The sequence below is a fragment of the Ambystoma mexicanum genome, chromosome 1q, assembly GCF_040938575.1.
Source record: "Ambystoma mexicanum isolate Mex_15411 chromosome 1q, UKY_AmexF1_1, whole genome shotgun sequence".
NCBI lineage: Eukaryota > Metazoa > Chordata > Amphibia > Caudata > Ambystomatidae > Ambystoma > Ambystoma mexicanum.
This window is the reverse complement of record NC_090922.1, coordinates 306067456-306079535: the sequence shown is the minus strand read 5'-3', so window position 1 is coordinate 306079535 and position 12080 is coordinate 306067456. Positions and strand designations below refer to the sequence as shown.

General features: G+C 43.6%; 1 protein-coding gene across 3 annotated transcripts in view; it reads right to left on the bottom strand.

The window, feature by feature from the left end:
* Window positions 1–7143: 7143 nt before the first annotated feature.
* LOC138527626 (galactoside alpha-(1,2)-fucosyltransferase 2-like) overlaps window positions 7144–12080 on the bottom strand; it is a 161256-nt gene continuing 156319 nt past the window's right edge. For all 3 annotated transcript variants that reach the window (XM_069638953.1, XM_069638963.1, XM_069638972.1), the window contains one exon: window positions 7144–8766. In XM_069638953.1, the coding sequence (XP_069495054.1) occupies window positions 7690–8745 (1056 nt within the window). In that variant the 5' untranslated portion in view covers window positions 8746–8766 and the 3' untranslated portion in view covers window positions 7144–7689. The remainder of the gene's footprint in view (window positions 8767–12080) is intronic.

Sequence of the window (12080 nt, the reverse complement as noted above, 5' to 3'; positions counted from 1 at the left end):
GGGTTTTTGCCACAAACCCCTTTTGTGTCTTTGGATTTCCTCTAAAAAAGGACAGTCTAGATTTTCTGTAGATGTACTGGGTGTTTCAGTTTGTCCTTTTTCACTTTCACTGTTGGTATCCAGATATGATGACTGTGATGACACACCTTGACTTTTTGCAGTACTTGATTTTTGCCTTGTAACATAACCACTTCTGGCATTGTACTACCTTTGAAAGGTGTATACCCTCCTATTCTTATAGTAATTTTTATCCTGAGTAAAGGTTCTTCGTTTTTTTTTGTTTATTATGCTTTAGTGAAATTTGTTAAGTATTCATCCAGACTGGAGCTGACATGTCCCCACCCCCCCCTCATCCCCACTGTTTCGTCCTTGGTTGTCTTACCCCAAGCCCATGGTACTACAAAAGTAATCTGCGAAGCACAGTCTCCTGGTTGTCATATCCGTGTTAGGTTTCAGGCTAAGGTCGCTATCTCTCAAGTCATATCTGCTGCCTCCCCCCCAGGCCCTTAGGCCAGTTCTGTCACTGTCCATTGTCCCATGAGCTTGTGCTATCTGGCTCTGCGCGTTTGCCCTCCTCAAGTCTGTCGTTTCCCCTGTCCACCGTCCATTGTGCCCTTATCACCCTTATTGCTTGCTCGTCCTCCTCCTTGAGCGTGCGTTCCCTTGCCAACCTGTCCACCTGGAACTACCTCTGTTCCCTCTCAATCAACTTGTGTTTCTCCTGCTCTGCTACTTCTTTCCACCTCTCGAGTTATTCTACTTCCCTTATCCTTCTATTCCATTGCTCCCGCTCCTCTCTCTTCCTTTCTCTGCAATCTCTTTCTATTCTCTCTTCTCTTTCTTTCTGCATCTGCTCCGTCTCCTCCTCTCTCCTTCTTTCCCTGTCATCTCTCTCCAATCTCTCTTCTCCTTTCCCTGTCCTCCCTCTATAGTTTCTCCTCTCTTTCCTTATCCCTTCTTTCCACTTCCTCCACTATTTCAGCCCAATCCAATTCTTCCCCACTCTCCTTCAGACCTTCCGTTGCCTTTGCTGCCCCCTTCTTTTCCCCAAATGTTTTCCCTAATTTCAGGAGTATCTGTCCTCCTATCCATTAACTTGTGGCTATGTTCCCTGACACCTCCCTCGTGCCCTTCTCACTGCTCGTCTCTCGTTCACTAGCTGGCTGTCCTGTGCCCATCAGCCCCTCTTACTTTGTATATGGTGGAGGCTTATATGTCAGATTTGAATACCCCTCTGTTGCTCACAATTCCCGTAATGCTCTTACTTTTTGTAACAGGTACATCCCTTGCTCATCATCTGTGGTGACTGAGGCCACACTTGGAGGGACAATGGGGGGAGCGGAGGGAGGAACCCTTGGCTCCTTCACCTCCTTCTGGCTCAGAATCCACTGACGCCACGCTGCATCCCCCTCGCCCTACTGAAACATCCTCCAAAGCTTGAATATTGCCATACGCTTGCAAGCTTCTTCCCATTATAGGCACCCTGTATGTGTGTCAGTAGTGATTGCTGCATGTCTTTGGAGAAACTCCTGCAAGGTGGACATGGTTTAGTTAACTTTCCCTATGTACTTTTGGACCATTCTTTTGTGTAGGTACATATCTTTTCCCTGTAGGGTGGGAGTGTATTACACATGTGCTGGAGGGGCTACCACCCCTGATACATTTTCTCACTTTTGTCTTTTACCTGACCTCAAGTCGAGAGTTTCGCAAATCCGCTGTTTAGGGAGAAAGGTACAATATAATAGCAATACTTTTCAGGTTACTACGATCCTCTCTGGCTCCACAACTTATCAAGCTTACTCTGCGCACTGCCCCTTTACAAATTCACTGTTACTGCCTCCTCAGGCACGCCCACAATCTTGTGCATGCGCCTTCCGAGCACCGCCACTTGCTCATCTCATCTGCCAAGCCCAAGATTCCAATGCTAGCTCCTAACCCTCTCATGCTCTCTGTGTCCTACGTGCAAACCTATGGGTGACATCAGCAATTTACTAAGCAAGGCAATGCTTAACAATCAAATACCACGTGCACACTACTGTAGCCATTTACTCCCAAAATACACAAAAACCCAAGGCTGTCTTCCTGCCTCCAGGCAAAGTATACCAATATTCTCTTGTGATCAAATTGTACCCACTGTGTCACCTAGCGTGCAAAATGACTCACTTCAGGAGACTTAACCATTCGACTCACCTTCCGCAATCTAGGCCGGCTCCCTTGCTAAACCTTACGGGGATACTGTAATCTATGACCCGAGGTAAAACACCCAACCCACAAGAAATCCACTATTTACATAACATCTGTCATCCGTGCCCTTGAGTCAATAGTCTAGGTTATTCACCAAAACCGGTTACCTCTAAACTCGAATGTGCCCTAAACATGGAAAAAGGACTTCTACCTCTGTTCCTTTCCCTACTAACTTTGACAATGATAGACAATATCTTGACAATACTCAATGATACTAAACTAATGATACAATGATACTAAACAATACTCCACAATATTCAATACCCTCCCTCACAACCAAAGTTGCAGTTCGACAGGGTCAATACTTACACTCTGTGGTCGCTGGCACTGCTCAGCTGCCATGTCCTCCAGAAAGTGCCCACTTCCCCATCTTGGTCTGCATGGACTCCTTGCTAGCTTCGGGCAAGACATTTCCTAAACTAGCTCCCGTTGGCGTTTCCACGGGTAAGTGTTCCTCGTCTTCTCGGAATATGCAGCCTCTCAGGTTCCGCGGGGGAGGAGACAACATTGTGCTGGTCTGACACAGCCAACCATCAGCTCTGCTACTAACTTGTTGGGACGAACTAGGTATAGTGGTGGAGTGAGTGCACACCCAAATAGAGGAGATGTTTGAAAATATTATTTTGAAAACCACAAGGAGTGGTGTCGATACTTTTATGAGGTGCAGAGGAGGAAAAGAGGGTTTTGGCACAAAAACCCTATAGCAAATAAGAGCAAGGGAAGAGGACCCAAAGTTCGAGTCCTCCCGTCCCCTCCACACTCTTGGACTACGCAACAAGGGCGTAGATTCTTAAGGATATAGTTAGCAATATTCGTTTTTAAGCACTCTTTAGAGAATTGATTCGACAAAATTTATAACATCAAACAGAGGAACAATGGTTTCTGTATTTTAGGTGTACAGGGATGAAGTAAGCACCTATTTATTTATACATAAAAATGTAGTGAAGACAGGAGAAATTGCATAACAACATTATAATGTCAACATAATCAAAAGTTGATGGAAATTCCACTCTCAATGGCTTGACGCGTTTCGAGGTGATACCTCTTCTTCAGAAGCCTCTGTGGATCTATTGTCTATTGAGGTTTAATGTTGTAGCAGAAAAGCCATCTATGGCGAAAAATAAGTCCATGTGGACATGCTTGCAGTGCCAAGACCTCGATTTAGGTGTTTTCTTGGTACAGAAAGGTACTTCAATACTTCCGGTAATCTTTGTGTTAGATGCTAATCCTTTTCTCCCATGTTGCCTTCTAAGACCTAACCATTGTCTCCCATGTGGAGTGTTTGGCGAAAATGTTTTCACATGTTTGAAAACATTTACCTGTCTGATGAACGAACCAAATGACAAATCAACATCTTTCCCCCCTCAATACGTGAATGCAAATGTAACTTTGAAATCTCATCCTACTTTTTTTTTTAAAATCTGAAAATTGGCAGAGCCGACTGGCCAAAATATTCCTGTGCAGGCATGGGTTCTTCGTGCCTGTATCCGTTTTTGCTGTTTACTTTCTGTTATGCATTTGTGTTTGTCTTCTTTCTCTACTCAAAATGTTTTCTTTCTTTCCCAATACCCATTTGTGGCTAGCAACCCTGTAGGGCTTAACTTTCCAAATCTCCCTGACTTGCTACTGACCTGAAGCTTCCAGCTCCCATGTCCACCCTGTTAGGGTGACCAGATTTCGAAAATAAAAAACCGGGGCAGGCCACTGACATAGAAGTAGGACGACAGCTTCAGTGGTGAAACTGTACTACTACTTCTATGTGGGTGGCCTGTCCTGTGTCATGTTGCAGCGCCTGGGGTCCCAAGGCTATTTTAAGTTTAAAAAACCCATCCGGGATTTGGGGATTGGGTGGATACCATCCTGGCTTTTGGCAAAAATCATGATATCTGGCCAAAAACCGGGATGTTATCCACCCGATTCCCAAATCCAGGGACAGGGTTTTTAAACTTAAAATAACCTCGTGACCCCCGGACATAGGTGCAAATTCCCAGTAAAACCGGGATGTCTGATCATCCTACACCCTGTGCTCTCTCGTTTGTTATTCTATTCTCACTTCCTCTTGTGAATTCTCTCTTTGGACTTTCTCCTGATCTGCTTTGTATTGTCTCGCTTACATATGTGTGTGTTCTGTCACTGCCTCTCGTTCTCTTTCTCTCTCCCTCTCTGTGTCTCTGCACTCTTTCTTTCTCTATCTCCGCACGCTTTCCCCCTTTCTCCCCAATCTCTGAGCAATCTTTCTTACTCACTCTTTCTTACTCACTTACTGTCTCGCTCTCTTGCCTGTTCTCTCTCTGCAGATTTGTCCCCCAGTCTCTCTTCCTAGTCTCCTTCTCTGTCCTGTGAATTCTCTCTCACCACATGTGAGGTCACTTATGCATTGATACGTCCTCCCACTAGTGCATGCCCTTTCATTCATCCTTCTTCAAATTATTTCAATCATCCCTGTGATGCATAGCCTTATTCATCTATCATCATAATCATTTATTGCATCTTGCCTCCCTCTCATTCATGCATCAATCCTCACACTTGCATTCCTTCATCCATCCCCTCTGTCTGCTTTTACCTGACATTCCCCCCTACGCCTAAATGTGTCTGTGTGCATGAACTCAGAAAACGTTTTCACCATACATCAGCCCAAACCATTGCATTTGTCAATGTTTGTTTATCTGAGTGTTGTCTAGAGTGCTACATGCTACCTTAATAGTAAAAAAAGAGAATCAGCCTTAGAAACAGTGTTGGCGTGCTAAGTGGAGGATATTTGAGGAGTGTAGAATAGTGGGGGTAGAGATGCTGCAACTGAAGGATGCCACAGAGGCTGACCTGGGCTTGGACAAACTGGAGAAAAATAGGCCCTCCTGTTGCGCTTAAAATTAGATATTGGCACAAGTTGTAGGTTTAAAAAAATAACCGATTTTAATTTGAAATTGTAAGTGTTGACACATGTAAGTCGAGAGACTGGTTAATTGTAGACATGAAAATTAAAGTACATATGAAAAAGAGTCTTCTAGTCAAGGCGGAATCTAATAAATAAAAAAATACGATGTCCTTAGTTATTTTCACTATGTCTGTATTGGAATCCAATCAATGCGAAATTGTAGTGTCCTTAGTTACTTTCACTAAGTCTTGGTATTATGATTAAAGTTCCAAGAAAATGTAGATGAGCTGTGGTCTGCATTGTTATTACTTTGGTCAGAGTTTATCCTTATTGGAGTTATCACCTTAGTTTGATTCACTAGGTTTTTTGGGTTGAAAGACCTTAGTTAGATTCGCTAGGTCTTTTAGGTTGAGAGAGACAGTGTCTTCCTGTAGATGGCAAGAAATTCCAATTTGGAGTTGGGAGAACAGTTAGTTAGATTTACTTGGAGTTATCACCTTAGTTTGATTCACTAGGTCTTTTGGGTTGAAAGACCTTAGTTAGATTCACTAAGTCTTTTAGGTGGAGAGAGAGTGTTTTCCTGTAAATGGCAAGAAGTTCCAATTTGGAGTTGGGAGAACAGTTAGTTAGATTCACTTGGTCTTTTAGGTTGAAAGAAACAGTATTTTCCTGTCGATAGCATGAAATTCCAATTTGGAGTTGCGAATTCAGTTGATTCTTTAGTTGGAATGATTCCTTGAGACAGCGTTCATATGGTGGACTCAACCTGGTGGTGTACCGGAAAACAGTTCCTCAACTTGGAGGTATAGCAAGCAACAGTTCCTCAACACGTGTTTCCCCGCCGCAGGGTCGCGGCGGTTCTTCAGGAGGAGTGTAAGGTATGTTGACAAAAAGTTGTAGATTTTGTGGATTCAATGTTGTGAATGTTGTTGATTCGGCTCGGTCAATGAAACTTAAGTTGGCTGTTCCATATGATCTAATCGCTTGAGTTTGAGGGGTCCTTCTCGTTCGAACCCCTCAAACTCAAGCGAGAAGCAATTTGAGAAGCGCAACAGGAGGGCCTATTTTTCTACATACTACCTTGCAGCTGCTTCAACGTGCCTGTCCACCTTATGGAGGACATCAAGGTAGGAGGTGTGTGCCTCAGATTGATAAGTGCCCATGAATGCTTTAATGATCAATGGGCTCATTCGGCTGGGGTAGAGGAGAAGCGACTAGCGAAATGTTCTTCGAGTGGTAGGACCCAATATGTAGGCAGAGAGTGAGGTGGTGGTCCTTGTCTGGTCTGCTACGAGACCACAGTTTTTCTTTGTTTCCCTTGTCTGTAAAAACTAGGAGTGCTTAGATATAGCAACATGGCACAATATGATACAACTAAGATAACATGACATAATAACGTAGTTTAACAAACTAACCTACCATAACATGGTTTATAGTGACTTTTCCGACAGTCACTATTTCGACATACCAATATGTCGAACCAAAATTGGCAATTTTTTTTTCGATTGCCTTTTTTTAAAAAAAATAATTGTGGGGGTTCCCCCCAACTCTCTGTTTTTTTAATAAAAAAACAGCTTTTTTTTGATAACTAAACAAAAATAAACCCTATAAAATAAAAAACAATAAATTCGAAGAAAAAAAAATCACCAATTTTGTTTCGACATATTGGTTTGTTGAAAAAATGTTTTTCAAAATATTGTCAAACATGTCAGATCATCTTTGGAATAGCATACCGTAACATATCATACCAAACCTGACACATCATGTCAAAGCAAGGAAAAGCACACTCAACATAGCATCAAGTAACAACACAGAGTTGAACAGTACTTGGAGCAGAACCTCCATTTGTTTATCTTCCCAGGTCATTTCCTGCTTAAATGCCCACCCTTATATCTTTTTGCAAGTTATGACTTTTGTTTTCTTACTTGTCGATCAGATTTTCGGTTCCCCCCACACAACACAATTGTCATGCTTTATTTTTAAGGATCGCAGCTTCATGGTATTTGTTGGTCAACATTGACATCTGCATTCATCCATATTTATTTTTGGGAAATGTTATCTGTATTATTCCACAATTATTGTTGGTAATGAAAAACGTTATTTGCAAATAGTATTTTTCCACATTAGTTCAAATGAAATGTATTTATTAAAAAAAAAACAGCTGCATTTCTCTCCGCCATATGTCCTTCTAACACAGCTCCTTGTTACCTTTATATAGCTTCAAATTTGATATCCCCTTCTTTTTTTTACACTTTCCATGCTGCCAGGCTGCGGAACCATTGGTTGCCAAAACATGAGTTACCCCATAAGGGACCAAAATAAGGGACCTGCTTTTCCAGTTTTTCAGTGTTTTTTCACAATTAAATACAGACCAAATACAAATGTGTTCCCATCTGCATTTATGGGGAAAACAATCAGCAAAAGTAGAAACCAGAGGTCCATAATCATTTTATATTTAAATATCTTGGCTGGATGGCAGAGTGAGTTCTGCTGTTAAGCTTCCATCACAACATCTCCTCATTCGAGAATGCAAAATGTTGTTGAAATGTTGCAATGTTTGAATAAGCATCTTAGACACTTGAGGGGATTGTTGGGAGAATGGGTGAAAGGTCTGCTGGAAACCCTATCCAGTCTGGACGATATAAACTATCATAAGGGAAAGGTTTGGCATCTGGACCAGGCAATGAAAAGTTGGTGAGGTAGATAGTCTCCCCTCCCGCCAGATAACTTGACCAGATGCCAAAGGTGCCGAGGGTCATGATGGAGTGGTTACAGTGGGACAGGAGGGCAAAGTCCCTTTCTGGTGACGACTCAATACCATCACCAGAGAAGTAGACATCTCCTCTGGAGGCATCAATATTCTTCTTGCACCACTGCATGTCATTGCTGACCACCACAAAGACAGGCTCAGGGTACTTTTTCCTAAAGTAGCCAATGGCTTTCTCTACATAGCCTTTACCTGCTATTACTCCGTTCCAACGTCTAGACATATACGCAGCATAGTCTCCCCTTCGAATATGAACCCCAATATAGGTGGCATTTTGTCGCTGGCCTTTTAACTTCAATAGGGACCCATAAGCATCTTCTCTAATAGCGCTGTGGAACATGAATTCATTATGGATTTCATCTTTGATATGGAAAAAGTATGTATAGGACACAGGATAGCCAGTGAATTTTACATATTGCCCTTCAATATGTTTGTACTCGTCAGACATCCGTAAGCGCAGTGGATAGTTTCTCCATTTGATGCTCTTGGCAACTGCATCAGGCAGCACTGGCAGGTTAATCTTAAAGAGAGGAGCAAGAATATTAAACATTCTGGGCAGAATGTAAGCTTGGCGTCCATTCATCTTTGCCAAAGCAAACAAAGTGGCATACTCGCTCATTTGGTTACCCAAGCGGCCGAGAGAATCAATTGTCCAAATTCCATCAGCACTCACATTCACTGTGTTTGGTGCAGTACTCATTGATGCCTTGTCATAAATGAAACAGTTTAAGCATGGCGTTGTCCATTGACTGGTGAGGTAATAGTTGATGCATATACTACAAACTCCAAGAACACTGAATATAATCAAGGCGCTTGTGGTGATTTTCCTTCGGCTACAGTAGAATGCAAGAACTCCCATATCTCGTCTTCAGCATGTGACCTGGTAGAAGAAAGAGGCAGGGCTATTGGCTGAAGGGCTGCAACATCTTTCCATAAATGTGACCAAGACCAGTTAATTTCAGAAGAAAACACACAGAAAGCAAAAGTCCAGACAAATATAAAGATTGAACCCTCTTCTTACAACAATCAGTCTGTGCTCTTTTTTTGTTGGAAACCACAGTTAGGAGAAATTCACCATTGAAAACGGTTGTTTCATTCCTGAGTAAACTATTTAGGGGGGGCTCACACACACACACATACACACACACGCACACACCAGTATTTATAAGCTGTGAGTGATATACATCTTTATAGAAATGTTATTTGGGAAATCTTAATTAGAGGACAATGTTCAACTCACTGTTCTAGTTGCTGTGGAATGCAGTTTTCAGTGTTTGCTACATGAGTGCAACAACCATGGACTATGGCAGAGGCAGTGGACTGATTTTTGGTGGATCCATGTGAAGAATGCAGTCAATGCCCACTGGAACCAAACAGCATTTGTGACCACAGAACACATGGCTGTAGTTTAGATTTTGGTTGTTTGAAGTCATTGGTCCCTTACAGTCTATGTTTGACAAAGCAAACAAAGAGGTGATTACTGGAAGGTTTAAAATTAATCTTATAATTGCTCTGGGGAACCCTCCAGACCATTGTTCTTCAGCTGCCAAGCCATTACAGAAAGGGGAATACCATATGCAAATCAGGCTTGGTCCCACCTTAAAAGGGGCAGTTCAGCGCAAACTGCTATGTCACATCCCTTCTGCATGGGTTCACAAGCATCGTCGGGACATGTTTTGGCCACACTGGGCATCAGCAAAGAGGAGTAATTTGGGTCTCTACGCCCAGCTGGTTCCTTGTGGTCTCGTGCAGAAGGGATGTGACCTAGCAATTTGGGCTGCACAGCCCTTTTGGGGGTGGAACCAGGCTTGATTTGTATAAGGTCTTTAACCTTTCTGAAACTTCCAGTCATCACGTCTTTATTTGTGTCGTAGTCTATGTTTGGCATACACTAAAACCGAACGCAGACCATAGTATTACACCAACATCTCTGTTTAGTGCACCAAACCATGAGCACGAGGTGGCTGTCAAAGCTAAAGCTAAACATGGTAGAAACATAAAGAGTATCATTCAAAGGTATTACATTTACCTCTGGAAGAAATCAATATGAAAGGATGTTTCTGTTTGATGAAAACACAGTAAAGAAATGCACTCTGTAGCACTAACAAAAGAGAAAGGTATACCATGTGAAAAAGCAGTCATCTCTGAACAGAACAGTGTCAGCAATGATGGTAAAAGACATAGCAGTCTAACAAATCGTTCATTGTTTATAAAAATAATAAATATAAATTGTCCTGAAGACAATTCCACATACAACTTAAACATGTTGATGACTATTGAATATAAAGCAACATATGTAATTTTCTAGAAGAAAATATCAAATGGATTAAATGTGGAGCAGATTGAGATAAGATTGGCGCAACTGGGGATATAACAAATTAACTGGGTAATTCATGGAATTAATGTGCGCCAAAATCTGTAGTGCAAGCGTGAAAATCGCAGCGCATGTGTGCGAATTGCACGCAAGCGCCCGTTTCCCTATTCATGGAACACATTACGTGCAGCCTACCTTCGACCTGCGCCGAATCCGCGTGGCTTCCAGACGTCATTGTGACATCATGGAAGCCCTGCGTGAGACGCCAAGAGGAGGCGCACACATCCCCAGCGCACACACCTAAAAAGGGGCCAGAACACATGGAATGGAGAACAACATGCAAAAATGTGTGCCTTACGAGGGAAGAACTGCAGCGAAATCCTCACAACGTCCACACGCGCGCTAACAACACGTATTCAAGGAATTGAATAGGGCAAACCCACACGCGCCAAAAGACATGCAAAGCCAGAAACACGTACGCCACGCGAAAGCAGGTGTAAGTGCCCCAGCGCAGCATAAAAGTGCATGCAAACAACAAACAAGCATATAGAGCTTCGATTAATGTACCATTTCTCGCAGCAGTGATCGTGCGACAGCGCAGGAGGAGGAGGATAGCCAGGCCCCGCATTTTATTACCCAGGACCAGCCTCTTTGGGATGCCTGATGACCAGGTCTATCGCAGGTATAGGTTCCCACCTCATATCATCCTAGACCTGGTCATTGAGTGGGAGGATGACCTCACATCACCCACCTTGTGCTCCCAAGCACTGAGCCCCTTGGAAAAGATGCTCAATGTCCTGCATCTTTTAGCCACTGGGTCATTTCAGCTGCCAACTGCCATAGTTGGGGCGTCTCACAGCCCACACAGTCACGCTGCCTACACCAGGTGTTGGCAATCATGACTGCATGACCCTCAGTCCACAGGCACATATACATGCCCAGAACACCCTCAGGAAGGCAGGCCGGGTCCAGGACTTTTACAGGGTGGCACACTTCCCCAAAGTGCTCGGAGCCATTGATTGCACCCATGTGGCCCTACGTCCACCTAGGGCCACTGAGCACATCTATTGCAACCACAAGCGCTGGCATTCCAGAAAATGTGCAGGTTGTATGCGATGCCAAGGTAATCATCACCTCTGTCTATGCAAACTATCCTGGGTCCACCCATGACAGTTTCATAGGAGGCATGGCAACACATGCCTCATTGGTGAGTACAAATGCCTGTGCACATGCATGTATGTCACACACAGACAAATACACAAACCCAACTAATGACAACCATTATCACCTCTCCAGGGCACAGTGCCTACTCTCTGAGCACCTACATGATGACGCCAATACGGAACCCCACCACACCACCCCAGGTAAAATACAACGCAGCCCATATTGCAACCATGGGCATAGTGGAGCACACATTCGGAGTACTAAAGTCACGTTTACTCTCCCTTGATCGCTCTGGTGGGTAGCTACTATATGCTCCTCCAGTAGTGTGCAGGATCATTACGGCAGAATGGGTCCCGCACAATGTTACAACACGGCAGGGCGTACTGGTGGACATAGTGGTGCCCCCACATCCCCAACCACATGCACGCCCACTGAGCATGGGAGGGGAAAGTGCACGTGGTGAGGCAGCCTGTACCCAGCTTTTGGCTACATTTTTCAACTAAACTCCACCCCTGAGGAGTGCACAAAGGCCTGGCACATTCCAGGTCACAATCGATGATGACAACGGGACAATCAACTGCCACAACCTTACCACCCTGAGAATGTGTCCTCGGAATTGCAGCATTGTGTGCATCCCTAGCTACTTAAACAAACACAATCCCATGTGTCAAAAAGGCACACATGCAAGCTACAGAATCCACCACCCCCATGCAAAA